Source organism: Syngnathoides biaculeatus, chromosome 5, assembly GCF_019802595.1.
Source record: "Syngnathoides biaculeatus isolate LvHL_M chromosome 5, ASM1980259v1, whole genome shotgun sequence".
NCBI classification, from domain to species: domain Eukaryota; kingdom Metazoa; phylum Chordata; class Actinopteri; order Syngnathiformes; family Syngnathidae; genus Syngnathoides; species Syngnathoides biaculeatus.
Window position 1 is genome coordinate 26,383,264 of NC_084644.1, and position 19,838 is coordinate 26,403,101.

At 40.6% G+C, this 19,838-nt stretch overlaps 1 protein-coding gene and 2 non-coding genes across 3 annotated transcripts; 1 reads left to right on the forward strand and 2 right to left on the reverse strand.

Annotated features, from left to right (window-relative positions):
- Positions 1-3,198: 3,198 nt before the first annotated feature.
- rorc (RAR-related orphan receptor C) lies at positions 3,199-14,129 on the reverse strand. Its single transcript, XM_061818995.1, has 10 exons — positions 14,013-14,129; positions 12,702-12,843; positions 11,244-11,609; positions 10,393-10,494; positions 8,546-8,667; positions 5,960-6,092; positions 5,768-5,875; positions 5,580-5,690; positions 4,374-4,483; positions 3,199-4,278 (listed from the first exon to the last, which is right to left on the reverse strand). The coding sequence occupies exons 1-10, from the start codon at positions 14,127-14,129 to the stop codon at positions 4,108-4,110; spliced, it is 1,482 nt and encodes a 493-aa protein (XP_061674979.1). The 3' UTR covers positions 3,199-4,107.
- Positions 7,041-7,113, forward strand: trnas-gga (transfer RNA serine (anticodon GGA)). Its single transcript has one exon. It is a non-coding gene; the product is annotated as a tRNA-Ser (tRNA).
- On the reverse strand, positions 10,236-10,317 carry trnal-aag (transfer RNA leucine (anticodon AAG)). The gene has a single exon. It is a non-coding gene; the product is annotated as a tRNA-Leu (tRNA).
- Positions 14,130-19,838: the final 5,709 nt, after the last annotated feature.

Below are 19,838 nucleotides of genomic sequence, written 5' to 3' on the forward strand. Positions count from 1 at the left end.
TCCAAGCTCAACTACATTTAAACAGACACACACACATATACTTGAAATCTCCCAAATTGGCTGTGGGAAAATGAGCTATGGGCCGCTGAAGGGTGAACTTTTAGGGCATAATTCCAAAACATATATTGGGCATAAACACATCACTGCTCACCACCCATTGAACACTTTGTACATTGTTATAATGTTTGGGAAAATTTTGTTACTATTTATCTCAGTGTGTGTGTGTGTTTTTTTTTTTAATCACAAAATGCTGGCTTTTGAACAGGGGTATAAAGACTTTGTACATTACACACAATGTGCATAACCTCATTCAAGGCATCTTCTTGGAGGCCTTTAAATTCCTTCTTATCGTTAGGCCAGGGTTACTGTGGCCTCCCAGATTCCACTGGGGAAAAACTAAGTGTGACCTCTATGCGATCCCTCCTTCTCGTACTGTTGGAAAGAGACAAAATGAAAGTAACTCTGAACAGTGTTCCACACTTTGTTGACCAAAATGTCCAGTATTATAGAATTACTTCTCGCAGGCGTCAAGCAGATGCTAACACAAATAGACAAGACTTATCAATACTTACAAAACACCTCTTGGTGACAGTATTTCCTGTCCATTGTGTGTCTGTGTTGTCTTCTCAAAGTGAGTAGTTTTACTTTACATTTTGATTACACAGTGACTTCGTTTATTTTTTAGAGTTATGCATTAAAGTTAAAAATGCTAAAATGTAACTGAACCCTCTGTAACGGGAGTTATGAAAGCCTAGGTCAACTATTTTTTGGGGGGATGTGATTTTAATTTGGCGGCATGGTGCCACAGCTGGTAAAGCGTTGGCCTCACAGTTCTGAGGGCCTGGGTTCGATCCCAGCCCCGCCTGTGTGGTGTTTACATGTTCTTCCCGTGCCTGCGTGGGTTTTCTCCGGGCACTCTGGTTTCCTCCAACATCCCAAAAACATGCGAAATTAATTGAACACTCTAAATTGCCCCTCGGTGTGATTGTGAATGTGGCTGTTTGTCTCGATGTGCCCTGCGATTGGCTGGCAACCAGTTGAGGGTGTACCCCGCCTCCTGCCCGTTGACAGCTGGGATAGGCTTCAGCATTCCCAGCGACCCTCTTGAGGATAAGCCGCAAAAGAATTTGGATGGAGGGATGATTTTAATTCTTCTCAGGACATGAAAAAAAATCTACTTTACTACTTTTATTTTTTTTTAAATATCTGTACTTCTAATTAACTACAGTGTACTTTTTACCACCCTAAATAAGCATGTACACACATGCACACACAAGTGTTTCCTTTCAGTTTAATAAATTGCTTTATGCTGCAATACGTTGCTAAACATTTTTTAAAATTATTGAAAGTATGGGTTGATATGCACTGCTCAATATAAAGCAAATTCTCAACAACAACATTTCCAAAGAATGAGTAAGAAAAACTAAAGCAATAAAGCACATTAAATGTTATTTTAAACAGACATGGTCATGTTTGGAGGGAAAAAAAAATTGCATGAAAGTGTTCAGGTGTTGCCAAAGTAACACCACAGTGATTTGTTCAAAAAACTGCTTATTGCAGATTAAAAAAAAAAACAGGCGCGTGATGGATCAGGCCATTATTAATCATATCCTACTGACTCACTGCCTTTTTTTTTTAAAATTCAATTGGCCTAGCAACAGTTGTTAAGTCTGTGTGACAACATTTCAAAAGATCATTACTTTTTTTTTTTTTGCTCAAGGCAACCCAAGGTTGTAATCGTCTTGAGCTAAACTGCCAAACAACTGCTGCATAGTTGTACACACTTTTGAATACTTCAAGGATCGTAAACGCTTCGATTTGTCCTTGGAATTTCCAACACTTTGGTACATGAACTGTTCAAAACAAAGAAGCGGTTGACACATTTCTTTGAAGTCTCAGCATTTTACTTACTTCATATCAAAGTAAGAATTGGACATTAAAATGCTTTTGTGCCAAAAGCAATAGAACAGGGTTTTTTTTTTCCCACCACAGGCAACAACATTCAGTTCAAGTTCATGTGACATATTTGTATAAACATTTTTGTCTCGCAACATTCTGAGCACAATGTTGAAAATGCTGTGTGAATGTGACAGAAGTTCAACAGGCTGTAATAGACAAAATAATTTTATTTTTCAAGTTCTTCAAAGCTCTACCCTGAAAATAAAGCTGATGTAAATGGATCACATAATACTGCAAGCTGACACAATCTGATAACATACAAAGTTTTCAGAAACAACATTATCAAGAAAGAAATGATAGAATAATTAAAATTAGCTTCAAAATATCAAAATACTCTATTACTGTATTTGAATGATTACAAGCTCCGGACACGTCATCTATGACAACTCGTTTTATTCTACAATGTTATAAAAATAGATTTTGTCCCAAAATATACACCCAGGCAAACTTGTGATTGCCAAAGTTAATAATGCTCAGATTTGATTGACAGTTAGAGAGGTATTGTTTTTTTTGTTCCTGTATTATGCGTATTGTATGTAATGTGTGGCTGGAATACTGTAGTTATAGTTTGAATTGATGTAGGACTACATGGTGTCTCTTGTTCTTATTTCCACAAATAGTTAGTCTTTTCTAATAAAACGGCATACACTCAAATAAACGCCTCCCTTTCCTCATAAAAAGGTTAATTGTAAATCCCTCAGATCAGATGCTATCATTTACAAACAAATATCAAAGACCTTACTGCTCAACCCTAAAGAACGTTTTTGCTAACAAAACCAGCAGCCCCAACACAAGTGAACATAATCATATTTCAGATGAGTTAAAGTGCGGAGACTTACCGCACGTTGCTGAGTGTTAAAAATGATGTGACATTATGTGGAGATGGCATCGCTTACGACGATTAGCATTCCAGGAGACGACCATGATCATTCTGCAATGTTGTATCCACAATTTCTGAATTCCACATTGACTTGACATAAATTGTGAGATGCTGTTAACACTGTCTAATATTACAGCGAGTTTGCGGTTCACTATTCACAAATTCACTTGCTGACAATTTTTTTCTGTGGAACTATCCGTATCTATTTGTACTTTTTTTGCTCGTTCTGTAATACCACAAGAAAGCCCTGGCTACTAGAAAAGTAGTAATTGGTATAGAATTTTTTTGTGATAGATCTCAACTGAGACGTTTCTTTGTTGCAAATCTATGTTTTTGCTCTGTTGAGTGGCTCCTAAAAAGCCAAATAAATAATTCATATATCCATTTTCTGTACCGCTCCTCAGTAGGGTTGCACGCATGCTGGTGCCTATCCCAGCTGACTCTGGAAGAACTGCGGCGTGTACCCTGAAATAATCCTCAGCCAATCACAGGTTAGGTATACAGCAAACAATTTGCACTCACATTCACACCTATGGGCGATTTAGGTTCTTCAATGAATGTACGTTTTGGGGATGTGGGACGAAACCGGAATACCCAGTGATAACCCACGCAGAGACAGGGAGAACATGCAAACTCCACACAGGCGAAGCTGGATTTGAATTTGGGTCCTCAAACTGTGAGGCAGACGTGCTAACCAGTCCTCCACCATCCCACCCAAATGAAATTATCTGTATGCTATTTGTTTTCAAGATTAATGGTTTAAGATGAGTGAAATGATATTTAACTGTTTTGGGACCTTAGCTTGTTTGGAGTATATTTAGGGTGTGAATAGAGGCACTTATAAACCTTTTTGGGAGAATGGTAATTACAGCTTTTCGGTACTCACAGTAGGCCTCATGGGGTTACTTGATCTAAAATTATCCCCTAAAAGACACCTTCCCCACAACTACAAACACCCCTGTCAACTATTTGTGGAAGTACTGTACAGTATTTTAGGTGTAGCATATGGTTGCACGTCTGCCTCACTCCGGCATCCTCCCACTTCCTAATAACATGCATATTACGTTAATTTAAAACGCTATAATTGTCCATGGGTGTGAAGGTGAATGTGAATAGTTGTCAAATATGTGCCTTGCAGTTGACTGCAAGTCAAGGGAGTACCCTGAGCCACATACTGGATGTGCATCCTTTTTCATACAATTATTGTATTGGATCACATTAGATATGTGTGTCTGTATGTATGTGTGTGTGTGTTGTTTTGGGTGTGATCAGTGTGTGGCTCCAGGGAGCAACATCAACTCTGCCTCAGACGCAAACAGCTCCTTGTAGAGTGGAGGGAAAAGTGAGTGGGCGGTCAGTGGGTAGCGCTGACTGAACCAGCGCAGCTTCTCCATGTGCAGACTGCACAGTGAGCGCAACACGTACATCCTTTGGTACAGCTGGCAAAAACAAAAGAATAATTCATACAGTTGGTGTGCTCTTTAACCAGCCACGGGGCTTTGCTGCATATACACTTATCGGCTTTTTGCTGTACCTTGTGCATTAGACTCTCCCGGTTGTCTCTCTGTAGAATATGTGTGAGACCCAACTCCACAGTTCTCTGCATGCGCTGGACCTTGCCTCTGTCCTCCAGACATGGACGATCTGCAAACAAACGAACTACAAAGTCCATCCATCTGTTTTCTGAGCCGCATATCCTCAAAAGGGTAACAGGAGTGCTTTAGCCTACCCCAACTATATTTGGGCAAGAGGCGGGGTACACCCTGAACTGGTTGTCAGCCAATCACAGGGCACATAGAGACAGACAAGAGACACACTCACAACCACACTTAGGGGCAATTTAGAGTCTCCAATTAATACGTGTGTTTGGGATGTAGGAGGAAACCAGAGTGCCTGGAGAAAACCCATGCAGGCACAGGGAAAACATGCAAACTCCACACTGGTGGATTTGAATCCTCGTCCTCAGAACAGCGAGGCCAACACTCTAATCAGTTGTTCCACCGTGCCACCACTACAAAGTCATCTTAGGTAATTATATACTGTAATACTCGTGTGAGTGCTGTTTCTCTATGGACCACGTCAGTTTTACAATATTGACAAACTACCACATGGGGGCAGCTTGTGACCATAAAAAAAACCCTTACGGCTGATAATAAAATTGCATTTAATGCTCAATTACGGTTGTTGTGGTGCATTTTTACACCACAGCAAATCCACAATAAATATATTTTTAGAGTAATACCTTTTTGACAGTCAATCAAAACTCAAAAAGACAGAATTTTATATCCTACATATCACACTTAGCTGTCCGGTTGTATTAATATCCATCCATCCGTTTTCTGAGCCGCTTATCCTCGCGAGGGTCGTGGGAGTGCTGGAGCCTACCCCAGCCGTCAATGGGCAGGAGGCACGGTACACCCGGAAATGGTTGCCAGGCAATCGCAGGGCACATCGAGACAAACAGCCCCACTCACAATGACACCTAGGGGCAATTTAGAGTGTCCAATTAATGTTGCATGTTTTTGGAATGTGGGAGTAAACCGGAGTGCCCGGAGAAAACCCACGCAGGCACGGGGATAACATGCAAACTCTATACAGGCAGGTCCAGGATTGAACCCAGGACCTCAGAACTGTGAGGCCAGCGCTTTCAAGCTGATCCAGCGTGCTGCCCAGTTGTATTAATAGCAGAGATAAATGTGAATGTAAATAAGTGTGAGAATGAATAAGTGCATGAACACACCTGCATTGATCAACACCAGTGCACTGAAAAGGGCCACCTGTTGATCGGTGAGCTTTAAAGCACACAAGCTGTGAGCAAAGTCAAACACCGCCGCTATTAAATCGCCGCACGCTGCAAAAGAAGAGCGTCGACATGTCACCAAGTAGGCCAAAGCTTTCAGGAGCAAGCCTGTGTAGAAGAAGCCTCACCCAAAGACTTGAAGACTTCAGTTCCAGCAAATTTACCATCAAAGAAGACGGTGTTGTTCTCTGTGTTGAAGAAGCGACTCATCCTCACCAGAACGACCTCCATAGAACCTGAGGCAAAAGAGGGGGAAATGGGGCAGAGTCAGGATTGAAACTATTCAGACAGCAAGTGATGTCACTAAAAGGGGAACTCACCAGTCTTGAGAAGGGCGATCTGGTCGTTCTGACTGAGCAGACGGAATCCAGGGATGTGCTTTGCAAACTCCACCACGTACTGTACGGCATCAGTCAGCCTAACGGCACAGTGCTGCCACATCTCATCCACAGACTGAAGTCGAAAGATTGGATTAATATGAAGTCCAAGTGATGCCCACAACAACATACTTCTTTCTATTTTTTTCAAATGTATTTAAGGGAAATTAGTGAGCTTTGGCTGTTTAAGTATGCTTGCATTCACACAACAAGGCAATTCATTCTTGGCATCGGAAGTTCGTTTAGAAAAACGAAATTAACTGATTCACTGATCATTAATTTCCCCCTATAACAAACCACGTAATCAATAATGCCCATCCCTAATTAACTTATCTTAATGATACCCAAAACAAATTGTGTATTTTTCTTTTTAAAGACAAAACTGCTCATAAAAAACTCAATATAGATGCTTATCATTGGATGTTTTACCCTATCCCACATACTGTACGTAAGACTTAAGCCATTGGGCCGCACTCTTTCTCAGGAATAAAATTTTTTTAACTCTCGTAATTTAGTGTGATAAATACAACGACGTAACTTTAAAAGTTAGGTAGCTGTATAGTCTTAAAGTCCTCTATTAAGGCATAACATAGATAGATAGATAGATAGATAGATAGATAGATAGATAGATAGATAGATAGATAGATAGATAGATAGATAGATAGATAGATAGATAGATAGATAGATAGATAGATAGATAGATAGATAGATAGATAGATAGATAGATAGATAGATTTGATGATTTTCCCCTGGATTTACTGCCCTTTTTGTAGTAAGTGGGTGAGCTTAATAGTTGTTGGGTTTGTCAGCAGGTTAATTTGTCAGGATGACAAGAAAGCACATTTTGTCATTAGCTCACATTTGCTTGTTTTTTTATACTGGAAAGATATTATTTATAAAATATTCATTTTAGCCACTGTAGCACGAATCAAATGGCATTTATTAACTCCTCCTTTAACAAAGAAGTGGCAAGGGTTGTCATCGAGTTATGTTTTTTCCTTTTGATAAGAGTGTGCCATTTGGAGGCCCCGTAGCTCAGTGGTTAAAGCACTGGTTTGGAAAACCAGCGGTTGTGGGTTCGTATCCCACTGGGCCCCCACTCACTGAGAAGGGTTACGTCAGGAGGGGCATCCGGCATCTGGCGTAAAAATTGTGCCAAACATATGTATGTTCGTCTGAGATGACATTCTGTGGTGACCCTGAAAGGGACAAGCCGAAGGAAGTATAAGAGTGTGCCCTTCATCATTCCACTATCTCAAACTAAAGTGTTTAGGTAGTAAAAGGTGTTTGTTGATTTTGTGCACGACCTCTCATGAGAGTCGACATCGAGCCACAATGGGCTTCAAAGGCAGCGAAAGCAGGTCAGGTCTTTCCCTTTGATGTTTTATTTAATATGGACTCACACAGGTCCGCGTCAGTGCACATATTGCTGACTGTCACGTGATGATTGACAGCCGGCCACCACATCGTAAGACAAAAAGGGGTCCTGATGGTCGGGAGAGGAAGCAACACATTGACGGGCCAGTGGAGGGAAAAGGAAAGATGGAGCCTCAGGTGTCGGAGCAGAGCGCCATCAAAAAGATTTGAGTGTGAAATGTGAAATGGAAGGAGAGACATAGATAGATAGATAGATAGATATAGATAGATAGATAGATAGATAGATAGATAGATAGATAGATAGATAGATAGATAGATAGATAGATAGATAGATAGATAGAGATAGATAGATAGATAGATAGATAGATAGATAGATATAATAGGAAGGCAGGCAGGTAAAAGAAGAAGTTAGTAAGATAGTTTCATGTTAAGTTGTGTGATTACTGCAAAGTTAGGTCATAAGTTTTTTTGGGTATGTTGGAAGGTTGGTAGGTACTAGAAATTAGTAAGTTAGTTTTATGTTATGTCGTGATAGCCATAAAGTTATGTTGGTAGCTAGGCAGGTAGGTAGGTACTAGGAATCAGTAAGTTAGTTTTGTTGTCCACACAAAGTTCAGGGTTAGAGAGATTTGTATTGCTTGCCTTTGGCCTTAGGTAGCTACATAAATGAGTTTGGTATGCAAGCAATAGAAGTTAGTAAATTAGGTTGTATTGAAAGAGTCTGTAGAATTCTGAAAAAAGAGCATGAAAAAGAGATTTCCAGCAATGCAGCTTGCAGTTGGGCATTTTCACTATGCTGTGAATAGTGCAGTCCAATTGTGCATTAGAGTGACCATTGATTACATTTTATTTTTCCTCCACAAACCAGGAAATGACCAAGTGAGCAAATACTAATTTGGGGTCTCACTTTTTTTTTTTTGACCTACGCTAATTGTTGGGCTTTGATGTCATTCTATGTTCAAGCAACTGAGAGAGGAAGAAGAGGAGGGGAACATTTTTGAAAAGCGTGTTTTTGCAGTTTCCTGTTTGGTTAATCAAACAGAACAATAGCCGTGGCATCTCGCCTTTTGAAATGCAGCTTCTTGCTTTGAGAGAGCCCCCATCACACAAAGACAAAAAAATGAAAAAAAATGGGCAGTGAGTGATCGTGACCTTGCTCTGATAGGCTTGCAGCTCCTCCCTGCTGAACACCTTCCACCTGAGCGCCTGCAGCTCCTCAGCTCGATACTGGCAGGTGTCTTTGTTGGAGCGCACGATGCTGTCACACAGCTCATCTGAACATACAAAAAGCACTTGGAAAGATGATACAGACTACATGGCCTAGAGCAGTGATTCTTAACCATAACTTTCAGTTTTGCACGTGTGGATAGTGAGGGCTGCAAAGACACCAGAAATATAACAGTAATTGACCCCTCCGTGGATATTGCGCAATCTTCATCACTGACCAATCAGAGGCCAGAGATCTGCATAAACCAAAGCCTGTTTTTGCTCCCGCCATTTTCTCAGACAACATTGAATGGTCCAGTATAGGTTTTGTTAGCGTTTTATCGCGTATTTGGGTTATTTAACAAAAAATATGGTTAAGAGGTGTAGTCACGGACTTTGTAATAGTGACGACAGGTATCCGGAAAGGCTAGTTGGTGGAGTTCGATTTGTACCCTTTCCAATACCGAAGACCCAGTACAAAAAATGCCTTTGATGGATCAAATTTTGTGGAAGACCGCATCATCAACTAAATCCATCTAATATCAACCGGAACACATATGTTTGCACGAAGGTATGCCCTATATTTGATTTTCAATACATGTCTCGTATGAATGAATTCGAAGTTCTTCGCTAGCATAACACTGCTGCGTGTGAACGATTGACACACTTATTCTTTGTTGAGCGATATTTAGCGATCATCGGACTGCACAAACGTGTCGCTTTCTTCCTGGCTCGCGGCCGAAGCTTAACCAGACTGTGGTTGCACGAAGATATGCCCTGAATTTGATTTTTAATACACGTCTCGTATAAATGAATGAGACGTTCTCCGCTAGCTTAGCACTGCTACATGTGAACGATTGACACACTTATTCTTTGTTTAGCGATATTTAGCGATGATCGGACTGCACAAACGTGTCGCTTTTTTGCTGGCTCGCGGCCGAAAGTTAACCAGACTGTGTTTGCACAAAGATATGCCCTAAATTTGATTTTTAATACACGTCTCGTATAAATGAATGAGACGTTCTCCGCTAGCATAACATTGCTACGTGTGAATGATTGAATGAAATCAGAAGCATGGCGTCTCTCTCAGTTCAGAATGTATTGTATTTAGAATCTATAATATATCGTTGATTTGAATGAAATCAGAAGCATGGCGTCTGTCTCAGTTTACAATGTATTGTATTGTATTTGCCATTTTTTACGAATTGTTTGTTTTACGTCAGCGCACGTGGCGTGATGTCACTTCAGGAGGCGTGGTTAAGTGCCCTGTACGGACACCATGAAACGCTCAACTCCAATACACCTATCCACCAGTAGAGGTAATGCGTAAATCTAATCTTCATTTGTTTTATATTAAGAGGCCTGACGTTTGACCTTAAATGTGTTCTTTTAGCCGCTTGGTTTGTTTCATGTTTGTTGGTTATTATAAGATTGTTGTTTCTTAACCAGTTCACCATCTTGTTGTAAGTACGGTTTTACAGTATGACTCGTGTTATTGTGGCCATCTAATTGTATAATGCAGATCATTTGACTACGTTGTTTTTTTCGAAGATTGTTTTACTGAAAACGTATTTCACTTAAATATACTGCAGAACGTCATTCATCCTTTCTACCTATACAAATTTTACTAAAGTATTGGCAGCGGTGGGATTTGAACCCACGCCTCCGAAGAGACTGGAGCCTTAATCCAGCGCCTTAGACCGCTCGGCCACGCTACCCATGTGCATGATCTGCTGGCAAGATAAATCCTGTGCGTCTAGCTCGAGAAAAGCTAAATCGTTATTTTACTTCACCTATACTACGCAGCGAGGAAGGATAGGGGCCACGAAGATCCTCTGGTGGATTGTAGGGATGAATCGCCATCGGGTCAAGTGAGGGCTGTCTGGAATTGAATCCTACTGTGTGGACGAGACAATGGAGAAGATTAAGACAACGGCACTTCCTGTCCAGTATATAATGCCCTCCGTGAGTTTGCTGTTTTATAGCGCCGTTCGGATGTGTAGTGTGTATACAGTAGGTCAACCCCTGCCTCAATGTATTTCACAATGTACTTTATCTTGAAAAGCAGTGAACCACCATCCTCTCTGGATTCCATCCCATGGTGCATTGCACATATACCGAAAAGAAAACGTTGCACATAGTGATTATCCATCCAACCATCCATCCATTTTCTTAGCCACTTATAACAGAACACACGAGGGTCGCGGGGAGTGTTGGAGTCAATCCCAGCTGTCAACGGGCAGGCGACGGGGTGCACCCTGAACGGGTTGCCAGCCAATCGCAGGGCACATAGAGACAGACAACAGTCACACACACAATCACACGTCGGGGCAATTTTGAGTGGCCAATTAATGTTGCATGCTTTTGGGATGTGGGAGGAAACCGGAGTGCCCGGAGGAAACCCACCCAGGCACGGGGAGAACATGCAAACTTCACACAGGCGGGGCTGAGATTGAACCCGGACCTCAAAACTGTGGGGCCAACGCTTTACCATCTGATCCACTGTGCTGCCACATAGTAATTATTTTTTAAATAAATTCAATTGAAAATTATTATATTTGTGTGAAAAGGGTGAATCTTCCTGCAACAGCCAATGGCAACAATCCCACTCAAAAGAATGTCCTCACACACTGCAGGGCATTACCTCTGATATCAGAATGTCCACTGGTGTCCCCACTCATGTGAGCTCTTGATGGAGGTGAGACGCCAGAGCTTCTATAGATCATATCTGATACTTGTGGCTGGTTAGGAGAGCAGAGCAGGTAGGGATGAACATCGGTTGTGAACGACAGCAGCTCAGATTCCCCAGAGCAGTAGGCTGACGTCATGGGTTGATGAAGATGTGGGGAGGAGCCCTGGCGCTCCTTGGTGTGGTAGGCCAAGCTTGACTGGGCATCTACTTGGAGCTGTTGCTGCTGCTGCTGCTGCTGCTGCTGCTGCTGTCGGTGCCTCTCCACTTCAGCGATGAGAGAGTCTCGCTGGCGCTTGGACATCCGACCAAACTTAACAGCTGAAGAGGACCATAATATTACATATTACACTCAAGTAAACAAAGTGGACCAGGGTTTATCATGGGGGCATGTTCCAGACCCACCTACAATAGCTAAAAAATAAAATACTTTAGAGAGACCATGCACCAAATTTTTGAAAATTGTTTAACACTTCCTCTACACTTGAAACACGTAAAATGATTAAAACCGACCTAAACCTATTTAAAACATATTTTAAAGGATTCTTGCCCTAACTCGTGCTATTTAGAAACAAGATATTCTTGTACCGCATCACATTGAGGAAAGAAAAAGCCTCCCGCTCAGAAAGTTCAAAAATAAGAGGAAAAGCATGTTGCTTCGAGCTGTTTATTTGACATTAGAAGTTAAATTTACAGTAAAACTGACACGAAACAAAATGAAACGTTCTATATTCAAACACCAAAATGTTCAACCCAACCATAGTCTTCACGGTTCATATAAATGTGAACATCAGAGCAGGCTAACAGAAATGAGCATAGATGTTACAGCAATGAGAAACCTTCAAACAACTGCTACTTTAATAGACGCAGAGCAGCAACACGTACAACAAATGATAAGGAAGCGTATATTTAAGCACTGACTAACAGGTTCAACAAACTGCAATACGCAGTAAGACATTACTCACTGGCATATATTATCGCTGCTTTTTGGGAACAACGGCTGTAACTGGAATATTAGTAGGAGAACCTCTCTGCATCTTTGTCTTGCTTTTAATGGCCAATATGTAGATATTAAGCATTCCAGTGGAAAGGACACGTGGCAAAAACATTTTTCGTGTCAAACTGTATGTACCAAGCTATAGTGACGCCATCTGACAGAAAAATGTCCAGTCTGTCCAATGTGCTGTATTTACAACCACCAGAGCTCAGGGCTGTCCAGCATGTTGTGGCACAATGTAGTACTACGCTTAAAAAGTGCAACTCAATGGATACTATAATCAGAGTTTCCTGTACTGTGTATTATTAAAAGAAAAACAAAAAAAAGTGATCACTTAAAAGTCCTAAAATAGAAGTGCTCCAAACAGATCGGGTATTGGGCATGGGTGAGTTTGTCAATGTGTTTGAGTGCCTCACCGTCTCTGCTCATGCCCAGGGTCAAGCACTTCTGCAGACGGCAGTGTTGGCAGCGGTTGCGGCTGGACCTATCGATGGTACAGTTACTCTGCCTGGAACAGGAGTAGGACACTGTGGGCAGCTGGCTACGCCGGAAAAATCCCTGAAGGATGAAGAGTTTGGCATTAAAAAAAAAGAGTGGTTACCAATTTTGTCTCAAAGAAAAGTTTCTGGGTTTTAATCTGTTTCATGTGTAGTGTTTTAGTTTAGTTTAGTTTAGTTTAGTTTAGTTTAGTTTAGTTTAGCTTAGTTTAGCTTAGTTTAGTTTAGTAGTCGGGAGAAAATTTACCCCCCTATCAGGCCGGACATCTTCACTTTTGGATGTAGCGCTTTCATTTCCAAGATACAAAATTACACGTAGTGCATGAAACAGACATGCCGCCATGGTGACAATTTCTGTACCATGGTGGCTCTTTGCCCATCTGAGTCATCTGAGAAAATGTGTGCGGTCAATATTATGTAAATTACATTTGTTTACAGTATATAAATTAGTAAGTGAAGCAGGGCTCCCTCACACACATTTTAGAGAATAGACAGCTAACAAATGACTTACTGGATTATTTAATGTTAGTTGGCATTCATTCCAGAGACAAGTATTTGCATACAGTATAAGCAATTAAAATGTAAATTACTATAATTAGGGTGGCACCGTGGAGCAGTTGTAAAGTTTTGGCCTCACAGTTCTGAGGACGAGGCTTCGATCCCGGCCTCGCCTGTGTGGAGTTTGCATGTTCTCCCTTTGCCTGCGGGGGTTTTCTTCGGGCACTCCGATTTCCTCCACATCCCAAAAACATGCGAGATTAATTGGACACTCTAAATTGCCCCAAAGTGTGATTGTGAGTGCAAAAGGTTGCTTGTCTTTATGTGCCCTGCAATTGGTAAGCGACCAGTTCAGGGTGTACACGGGGTAATGCCCATTGACAGCTGGGATAGGCTCCAGCACTCCCGCGACCCTAGTGAAGATAAGCGGCTAAGAAAATGGATGGATGAATTACTATATTATATATACCTATGCTATATATATTATAAAAATATGTCCCCTTTAAATATTTTACCCAAGAATTTGCTAATCCGTCTTCTTTCTTCTGTACCATTCCTTTCCTAATGAGACTGAACTAATACGCACTGAATATCAAGAATGAATAGCGCACTAGCTAACCAGTAATCCACATGAATGTGTGTGTGAATGTGTTTGTGGGGAGGATGAGAGGGGTGAGTTTGAGTCCCTTTGTGTGTGCGTTACTGTGCCTGTGTAATATGCATCTCTCTCACCTTGCAACCTTCACATGTGATGACTCCATAATGCACTCCAGAGGATTTATCACCGCAGATCTTACAAGGGATAACTTCAATCTGGGCTGAACAAATAGAAAATATTTTTGTTGACATATTGTGATACAACTACAACAGGGTGTAGCATTCAATTACATGATCTCATGCTGATTTATTGAGAAACCTCCCAAATGTATTTTTCTAATTAGAGTTTGGGGAAAAAATTATCTAACATGTATGATTTATTGTGACACTAAGAGCTGATTTAATTTTTTTTTCGAAAGTGCAAAGTTGGATTCCCACTCTGAGCACATGCTGTACTTTCCCCTAAACATTATTTTGGTGTGAAGCGAGAATCTTGTTTGACAAAATTGAACAAAATGTCATTCAACAGATACAGGCATCTTGTCCGGAGGTGGAATATATACAAATGGAGAGGGGCGACTAGTGTGGCGGTGCGAAACCTCAAAGTCTTTTCATGTGGTCGACTGGATTCTCAAGTCGTGTCTTTCTTAGGCAATCCTTCTCTGTCTCGCTCATAAAGGACATGTCTGCCAGTAAAGTCTCTCTCGCGCGCCATCATTGCCAGTAATGGCCATCCCCCAAGCCCCAAATGCTCCTAACCTCAATTAGCCCTTTTACATCTGGGTCATTTCTCCTGCTTTAATAAGCACAAACAGATGTGGAAAGCAACAACAATTAGCAAAAGTTACTCTCTTATCTGTCTTGTCTTTTGCAGGGTGCTAATAAACGGGAAACAACGCGTGTAGCTGTATCTGACAAAGTAATCTCTTTTTCCAAATCTGTTGTGATTGACATCTTTTCTCCTCCCCCGAATGCAAAAGAAGACCCTTGTCTTTGTTGATTTGTCTTCTGCTTTCGTCAAACTGTGTCAGGTTCTTTGTGTGTTAGTGTGTCAGTGTGTGCCCTTCTCCCCTGATGCCATACTTATTACTCAAAGGGACCAACAGAGGACAACCGTGCAACTACAGCAGATCATGATGTGGGTCAGTGTGGGGAACCTAATCACTGTCAGAGGCCGTTTTATTTTTAATAGTCCTCTGAGTTTCATATGAAGTTTCTGAAAAAATGTGATGAAAAAAATAAAAAATGGTTGGACGGTGTGTTTAAAAAGATTAGGCTCAAGATGAATGTTTTAGGCAAATGAAGAAATATTGGGCGGCACGGTGGATCAGCTGGTAAAGCGTTGCACTCAGTTCTGAGAACCCGGGTTTGAGCACGGCCCTGCCTGTGTGGAGTTTGCATGTTCTCCCCGTGCCTACGTGGGTTTTCTCCGGGCACTCCGGTTTCCTCCCACATCCCAAAACCATGCAACATTAATTGGACACTCTAAATTGCCCCTAGGTGTGATTGTGAATGTGAATGGTTGTTGTTGCTGTGTTGGTGTGCTCCGATAATCTCAATGCAACACACTGCGCAAAGATTCCCTTCCACCACCAATCTGGAAACTAGTCATCCCATGCAGAAATGTTACATAATGCTTCATGATACAATGAAACTAAGGAAGAAGAAACAGCGATAGTTGGGAAACACAGGACCCAACATGGAAGAACACACACAAGAGGAGTGAATAACGGTGGTCTTTTTTCCATCAAGAGAAAATCGTGAAAAAAAATATAGTCTGCTGAGGGACTACACGAGAAACAAATGTGAATTACTTCTATTTTGTGGAGAATAAATACAAAGTAATAGTGGTTTAATGTATTTGCCTGTTAGAATACAATGTGCTTGAGGACCAAGAAATTACAGAGGTTAGAAATGCATGTCGGGAGGTGCAGGATGAGCCAAGAGGAGGAAAGAGTGGTCTCGATCGGTAGCCTCTGCTGTTTTGCAATTTCAGTTGTGATTGTCAACCTCAAAATAACAGGAAATCCATTGCAACCCACAACTTTTCAGTGTTCACACATTTGCAATCACGCATCGCACGAGCAGTCTTCCAGACTCTAGATCTGATTTTGCGTAAATGCAGGTGAAGACAAAAGATGCTACCAGGTACAACCTGTTACAATATGTTGTTTACACCCCCCCCAAAAAAAAAAAAAAAGTAAGCTTTGGAAACGCAACGATTTCCTCAAAACTGCACTTAAAATTTCATTTTGGTCAACACAGACACTGCTAAAGTTGTGCGGGTGTGAATAGGTTGAATAAACATGGTGAGAAATTAATCATTCATGTTTTGCAAATTTTGCGTGATGTACATTATTTTGTTTGGAGGAGGCTGGAAGTTTTCAAGATGTGAGATTTCATTGAAAAGATGTGTTACCTGCATTTGCTGAGCTTAATACAAGAATGTTTATCTGGAATGGCACTTTTGACATTTTTGTGACTTTTAGTTTATGTCAACTTGATTTACTCTTTTGGATTTCTTATTTAGGGTTACGATTAATAAGAAGTTTTAAAGCAGGCGTTTTGGGATGCTTATGGTGTCCTATGGGACTTCAAACTCTATGCAAGGGATCTTTGGTTACGATTCAAACGGAACGCAACGAACTCCTGTTTTTGAGTTTTGCTATTTTATTGTTACAGTACTTTGCCTATTTCCTTACGCAGAGGAGTTACTTTGAGAATATAAACAGAAGAAAGGAACTGAAATCTCGATTATATCACTCTCAAATCTTTTGCACTACTTTCTAGGGTGTGCGTGTGTCTGTGTGCTTGCATGCATAGGGAGGCATCGCTTTGGTTGGGCAAAACAGATTCGCTTCAGACAAAAATCGCCTGTCAGCAGTCTGCTCTTTGCACTGTAAATGGACAAACAAAACCTCAACTTTCCTGTGACGGAAGTTTGTCTTGAAAAAGAGCTAAAAAAAAAATTCACAGCACACACACCACAAAAACATGTACAATGTACGGTATGTATATGGTATATATTTATTCGTTACACACACACACACACACACACACACACACACACACACACACACACACACACACACACACATATTGACGAGCTTTAGGGGGTTCAGGGAAAAAATTTAAATTTATCAATTTTAGCAAATGCGTAATTACATATAGGGACTGGACCACTAATAAACAAATATAATCAACCAGTTACTGTATGCCAACCAAATTTTCTCACGTCTGTCTTCCCTACTTTGCAATATTAATAATTCCTTCGCTCCTGGCAAAGTACTTGATCATTTTATAACTTCCAGTGCCAGCCTCTCCTAAAAAGCCCTCTCTCAACCCAACCCGTTTGTCATTGTTGCAAAAGAAAAGCCAGCCTTTGCCTGTTTTAAGAAGGAGGGAATGAGCTGCAGCAAAAAAGAAGGGAATGGGTGCATTTCATACTAATGGCACAGACACATCTCTCACATTTTAACATCACATGTGAGCAATAGTTGGATGACAAACATTTTGAAGTATATTTCAGGCTAAGCAGGTAACACTTTGAAAACCTCCTGCATAGACATCTTGGGATATCATTTTTGAATGGTCCCAAAGCTCAGGACACTTTGTTAACACATTTGTGATGACTAAACATTTCGGCTTGGAAGCACATACCACGGGTCAAAAGATGTCAACATATTGATAAATCCCTGCTTTTGCAATCTATGGGCACTATGTATTATTTTTTGTTATATGAGAAAATATGCGAAAATGATTCCACTTATGGCGGCACGGTGGATCAGCTGGTGAAGTGTTGGCCTCACAGTTCTGAGGTCCCGGGTTCAATCCTGGCCCCGCCTGTGTGGAGTTTGCATGTTCTCCCCGTGCCTGTGTGGGTTTCCTCCAGGCACTCCGGTTTCCGCCAACATCTCAGAAACAAGCACGGTAGGTGAAAACTCAAAATTGTCTGTAGGCATGAATGTGAATGCATGTGGCCTGTGATTGGTTGGCAACAAGTTCAGATAGCTGGGATTGGCTCCAGCACATCTAGTGAGGATAACTGGTGTAGAAAATGGAACTGTAACTGTATCCAACTTCGATGTGCAGTTTACAGATGTGGTAAAATGCAAAACATGTCTACTAGCAACATGTGTAGGAGTTGAAGGACAAAAAGTGGAAGAAGCACTGGCTTTATTCACATCTCCGGTATGGATTAATTTTGGTTTCACTAGTGAAAACAATGAAGAAGGAGTGAAAACAGTCTGCAGTCATTTTGCTGTCTGCAAGCGTTGCTTGAAACACGCCGTTTAAAAAAAACAAAAAAAAAACATGCAATATTGACCATGCTTTTCCAGGGTTCACGATCCTCATGTAAAATCTTGCTGGACACATGATAGTCCACTTGAAAAGTAACGCCACTGAAACAATTCAACCACCATAAACGAACACACCTATTGTGCCACTTAAGATAAACACACAAAACAAAATAGCTCATACAGTGGGAACATTTACTGCTGAACATTTGCAGTCCCTTTCTGTGGTCAAAGATGAGTAGTTTGGTCACATAATGAAAATGCTCAACCCACGTTACCCTGGCGTACACATTTCACCGATGTTTTATTTCCCAACCTCTGTGACGATACAGTATAAGTGCAAAAGTTGAATTAAACCTGGGGCAATCGATCATTCCTCCACCCCACACAGCTGACATGACCAATCAACCCAGGCTTAATCCAACTGTTGCTCAAATAGTTTTTATTTACATTTTTATGTGATGTCATTTGTTATAGATATCCATATTTTATACTACTTCATTGTCTAGTGAAAACAAATCATTCAAGGAATAAGAGACAGTTTTGGTAAATTTGAAACTCTCTGTTCGCTGCCATGTTAAGGAAAGCAGTGCTGTTATGTAGGGATGATGGATAAATAGTTTGTTTAATTGAATTGAAATTTTTTTTTGGTATTTAACAGCTCGTGAATTTTTCCACTCCATGGGCATGGAATTTATAGGTACGTAGTTTAGGGTTGTTAGTAATGTTTACTTGCTGTTAGGATTAATAGGACTCCTATTGCCTTGGAAAAAATTCTCCCCTGCAAGCGGTGCCCAGACCCAAAAGGAACCCATGTTGTTTATCATATAGTTTGCCATTTTGCCATAAAGTAGACTATAGCTTCTGAAATGAGCTCGGAAATTAAAAATGTTTATCCGTGATAATTTCCTTTGCAAAAATGATTTTATTCCATATAATTTAATTTAGTTTAGTTTAAAGCACCACTGTACAAAAAAAAGACATTACAAAGTGTTCAATGTCAAACATAAATTAAACACAGTTTAAAATTAACAGAAGCATTTATATGTGCCTCAGTTATTATAAAGTATCCTGTTGAACAATTTTACAATATTTAAAACTATTTTAATTTTAAAACTCATAGCTGCAGCATACAATTTTAAGGGTCCGTGCAATTTGATTTAACTTGATTTTCAGTTGACAGTATGGTTTTGCGTTCTTTATGCACAAGTTATTTAAGATTGTTTAGTTTAGCCTTTTTCAAGCTTCAATCGCACAAACCTCGGCACTTGAAATGTTGCTGAAAACGTTACAATGGCAATGGTGCATTTGTATTAGAACTCCATTGTTGTTTTACGCTGCAATGACAAAAAAAAAGTACTCTCTTGTCTATTCTTTTCAAAGTGAGAAAACCTCACAACAGCAGTTAAGATGATAAAAAGATCCGATCACATCAGGTATGATCAATCTCCTTTGAAGTGGCAGATCAATTTGAAAAGCGGTAATGTTTTGACATTCACAAGTGTTTATGAATCAGCTTGACTTTTTTTTATTTCAATCATTCGCCATATTTTTGGAAGAAATGTGTCACCTGTCAGACTGGGCTCTTTGATGTGAACACTGATAAAGATGCTGCAGCACAACAGAGGAAACCCTTTCAGATAAAGATACGATAGAAATACAC